This window comes from Hordeum vulgare, chromosome 6H (genome assembly GCF_904849725.1).
Source record: "Hordeum vulgare subsp. vulgare chromosome 6H, MorexV3_pseudomolecules_assembly, whole genome shotgun sequence".
NCBI classification, from domain to species: domain Eukaryota; kingdom Viridiplantae; phylum Streptophyta; class Magnoliopsida; order Poales; family Poaceae; genus Hordeum; species Hordeum vulgare.
The window spans coordinates 180,038,205-180,043,040 of record NC_058523.1 but is presented as its reverse complement, the minus strand read 5'-3'; the positions used below and the strand labels follow the sequence as shown (position 1 = coordinate 180,043,040).

The following is a 4,836-nucleotide window of genomic DNA, read 5'->3' as shown; positions in this document are numbered from 1 at the left end:
GGATGGATGCACAATCTGTTGGCAAAATGCACCGATAACACGAAGGAAAGGAACTCGGTCTCTCCTGCATTTAATATCCTGAGAGATCTGATGCGGGCGGAATAAACGGCTATTCGATGATAAAAGGATGGACACTGAAACATTGGTGAGAAAAAAATTAGGGATAAAGTTAAAGTTTGGAACATTGACAGGAGCAGGGATTCCGTTTGACCCAAGCTGAAGTCCTGACATTTTTGCCTTTCCTTGTTTTATTTTCTCCCTTTTTTCTTTTAGCACCTTTTTCTTCGGTGCGTTTGCCGGCTCTTCCTCGGCATACCCTTGTACTGTTTTGCCTCCTTGCTATCAATTGATTCGGTAGATCTCCTACCAACATTCAAAAAAAAAGACTCGGTCAGGCAGAATGGCCAACATGATGATTGGATATCCTCATGTTATAGCCTATCGTTTAGAATCGGTGATCGGGTAGGCCCCGAGACTCAGACTGGTTTGAACAGACTCAGATCGGGTAGAATGGCTGAACTGAGGATTGAATCTTCTCTGACTGTTTATTGCACTTAGAATTTTTTACTATTGGGCATAAGCAGCAGCAACCCCCCAAACTCAGTTCTGCAGGATCCATCGATCAACCTTCATCCGTAGACGTAAATGGTGTTGCTAACAAACTCATACGGAAGGAATAAATAAATAAACAAACAGGTTCACAACACAGCCACGGCTGCAACTCGTACGTCTATACGCGTGGTAAGAGAAACGACCATAGGCAGGCAGATTGCGTAGCTAATTCAACTAGTTCGATCATCAAACATTATACGTAGTTAATTATGCTACCACATGCGGATCTTAAAAACTTTGTTAACCATGGAACGACACAAGTTAAAAAATACAAGTCCAGCAACGTGCAGTTACACGCTTTCACAGCTTCAGCAAGGCGGAGAAAGCTCGGGTCCTCACTTCCACAGCTTCCGCAAGGACATGTTCTTCTCATTGTCCTTCTTCATCACCTTGGCCACCGCCATCTCAAAGTCCTCCTGCGTTACGTGCACCCTTCTCTCGCGGAGAGCAAACATTCCGGCTTCGGTGCACACCGCCTAAAGAGCAAAGACAGAAACCAGAGTGAACAACTTCATATAATCGCAAGGTGAAAGGGGCAGGGATGTTGTGCATATGGTGGTGTTATCAGCCGTGCACAAGGAAATGCGAAAAATGTCATACAGTAATGTTTTCAAGCAGAAGAGTGCGGAAAGCTGTCATACTTATGCTTGTTTTTTCAGAAAACTAATTCGAACTCAACAAACAGGTAACAACATACTGTTAACCATTCAGGCCCTCAAACCATAATTGAACCTAATCTGTTGTGAGGTTAACAAGTGCAAGAACTATGAACGGCCCTCAAAAGGGATCATTCATGAACAGGTTCCAAAAATGCACAAGGACTATGAGGACTATAACGTGAGCATGCTTCTCAGCCATCAATGCAACAAGTGCATGGTGCAATATTCAATTTGGAAGAGATTAAAATTTGTTTAACTACATTTTTTCGTTCTAATTTAATAAGAAAGACACCAAACAGATCCAGATTGAGAACTGAAACGTGGCATAGCATGTAATGATCAGAGATTTATGTAGAGACTAAACCAACCTTTAGCTCAGCTCCTGAAGCGCCATTCATCTTTCCCGCAATCTTTTTCAGATCAATTCCACGCATCAAGTTCATCCTCCTTGAATGAATCTTCAAGATGTCACCTCGTGACTGAAGGACAAAAGATTAAGCACATTGTCAGCACAAACAAAATCATGTAGAATCGTCAAGCATTTATAGGTTTAAAGTATGAAGCACATACATCCTCATTAGGATTTGGAAATTCAATCTTCCTGTCTATGCGGCCAGGCCTCAAAAGGGCTTGATCCAAGATGTCTATCCGGTTTGTTGCCATCAGAACCTGCACGGACCATACAAGGCATCATGATAATGTTGCTCCGTATGTATAATTAAGATAATACTCAGAAACAACAATTATTAAGTAAAGCATACCTTAATTTTGTTTGATGCTTCAAAACCATCAAGTTGGTTTAGCAGCTCAAGCATGGTCCGTTGCACTTCACTATCACCGTTGCCAGTTCCAGACTCCATTCTAGCAGATCCAATGGAGTCTATTTCATCCATGAATATAATAGATGGTGCATGCTCCCTGCAATAATTTAACCAAACAATTAGCCTACATCAACAGAGGATGCACGTGGAACTATTTCATATCACAGGCAAATAATTTTAGCTGTACAGCTTTTAAGCTTACCTAGCCATAACAAAGAGTTCACGAACCATCCGGGAGCCCTCACCAATATACTTCTGAACCAACTCGGAACCAGATACCCTGATGAAGGTACAGTCGGTGTGATGAGCGACTGCACGTGCCAGTAATGTTTTGCCTGTCCCTGGTGGTCCATAAAGGAGGACACCCTGCAAAAGAAGAGAGTAAAATTTTCTGCTATGTATATCAATGAACGAAATTAATTAAGACAATTCTTCTAAATAATCAAACCTTTGGCTGGGCAATTCCAAGGCTCTCAAATAACTCAGGATGTTTGATAGGAAGCTCAATGACCTGCAAATGGAGTTCATGAGTCAGATGCAAAATACGATGCATTGACAATGCATTGAAATTCTACACAAACCTCTTTGATCTCCTTGATTTGCTGATCAAGACCTCCAATCATATCATACGTGGAATCCGGGACCTTCTCAACTTTCATAAGGTTGACCAGTGGATCAACTTTGCTTGGTAGAACCAAATGAAGCATATAGCTATCATTCCGAAGAGCAACTCTTGTCGAAGGTGTGATTTTTGTAATATCGATGCTCTTATCAATATCTACTACATATTTGCCTTCTGGATGCACCTGAACAATTACATCTGAAAAGTCAGTGACAGTTTGATGGCAAAACTATAACAACTTCCGTTCAGAGCAGACAGCCAGACCAATAAACCTCAAAGAGCGACAAAAAATCATGAATAGAGCACAATGACCAAGACAATAAAAAACATCTCCAGCACAATAACAGCCAAAAGATCACTTTTAGCTCACGAAACAAAGGAAGCAGCACATCATATCGCTCTTCCTTAGCGCGTATGTGAGGTGTTTGAATTCATTTGAAATTTTTAAGTAAGTGATAAGCCCAAAAATAAGGAGCACTGATGAGATCTTACACTATGTACCTTTATCATATAGATAATGTGCAATAGTAGAAGGCAATGTGTAAAAGAAGAAATAATTTACCTTGACTAGAACCTTTGATTTGCCCATGACCTTCACCACCTCACCAACATAAGAGCCAGGCTCTTGGAGCAACTGTAGCTCTTCCCTGAGCATTCTAACTGCAAATAAATAAAAAATGAGACAATTTAGAGGGAAGCACTAAATGAATTTAGCTCAAGCAAAAAAGAAGTGCCAAACCTTGAACCAAGATAGGAAAAAATAACTTGAATCCTTAATAGGCATCATTATGGTACAAGGCAATATTGCTAAGCTGATAGACATCGTCATGGGACATAAAAAATAGGGCAACAGAAAGATCGCTTAATCAATTGCACAGTCCAGTTGTTCAAGAATAGTCATATTTTGGATTATTGGTACCAAACTACCAATAGTATGCATGCATTAGAGTAGCAAAAAGCGCAAATTTCTCACAAAAAAGCAATAGTAAACGCATAAAATTAGGAAAATTTGTTTATTGAGGAATAGTCATGTTTTGGACTATTGGTACCAAGAGTATGCATTAGAGTAACAAAAACACAAATTTCTCACAACAAAAAAAGCAACATTAAATAAATGGGTACAATTGGGAGAATCTAGCTATTGGAGAGAAAGATTTGGGCAAAAGATAAACAGTGTTCCGTTCCTCGCAACCATGAACGTTCATGCAACAGGATTATCACAGAAATACAGGAGTACCACTAGTAACTGAAACGCAGTCAGCCGAGAGGGAGTACGCCCATAATATGAGCAATTCGCTGCATGTTTTTGTATCAAAACAAAATCACAATAACTAGAAAATAACAGGGCATCTTCAAAGCTAGATTATTATTAACAAAAGGTGGTTCTTTTGAGAATTTCTACATATCGGCACAGCCAATCACCGTTTGCCCAGTGACGAGACTAAATATTCCGCATTTTGCTAAGATTACGTGCACAGAGTAAGCTAGGGTTTCGACTGACGCGATCCAATGGTTCACGCAAAAAGGCGCCATCGCTAGGGTTTGGGGGAGGCGCCAGGTGGAGAATCGAGTAAGGTACCTCGGGAGTTGAGGTCGTTGCGCTGGGCCTCGAGGCGGTTGAGGTTGTGGGTCTTCTGGCGGATCTGGAGCTGCAGGTCGTGGATGTGCTGCAGGTAGTACTGCCGCAGCCCCTCCCCTCCGCCACGCGCGCCCTTGGCCGACTCGTCGCCGGACGCGGCCGGCGGGGGCTTCGAGATGTCCATCGCCACCGTCGCCATCCCCGGGGTTTGGTTGGGTTTCTTCTCCCTGCGCTCGACGAAAGCTTTATTCCTCGGCCTCTTCTTCTTGCGGCGGAAGAAGAAAGTTTTTTTTTTCTCCTCGGGCCGGAAGCGGAGAGGGTTGTTTGGGCTGGGTCTAGATGCCGCTGGCTCGGTACGTTCCTTGCTTTATATAGTCCGTTCCTGCGAGGATGTGAGGCCAAGTCGGTGAGGAGGTGTGTGGATAGAGAGCCTAGTGTGGAAAAAAAGTTTTACATTATGGAACCAAGTAGATCTGTCCATGAACAACCCGGTCCGAAGGCTCGAACCCGAATCCCAACATTTGGGCCGGGTTCGGGCTCCAC

The 4,836-nt window shown here is 42.6% G+C and overlaps 1 protein-coding gene across 1 annotated transcript; it reads right to left on the bottom strand.

The window, feature by feature from the left end:
- Positions 1-774: 774 nt before the first annotated feature.
- On the bottom strand, positions 775-4,635 carry LOC123401343 (26S proteasome regulatory subunit 8 homolog A-like). Its single transcript, XM_045095126.1, has 9 exons — positions 4,294-4,635; positions 3,277-3,374; positions 2,674-2,898; positions 2,541-2,603; positions 2,295-2,458; positions 2,033-2,189; positions 1,842-1,940; positions 1,640-1,750; positions 775-1,088 (listed from the first exon to the last, which is right to left on the bottom strand). Exons 1-9 carry the CDS (start codon positions 4,490-4,492, stop codon positions 948-950), a joined length of 1,257 nt encoding a protein of 418 aa, XP_044951061.1. The 5' UTR covers positions 4,493-4,635; the 3' UTR covers positions 775-947.
- Between the last annotated feature and the right edge of the window lie 201 nt (positions 4,636-4,836).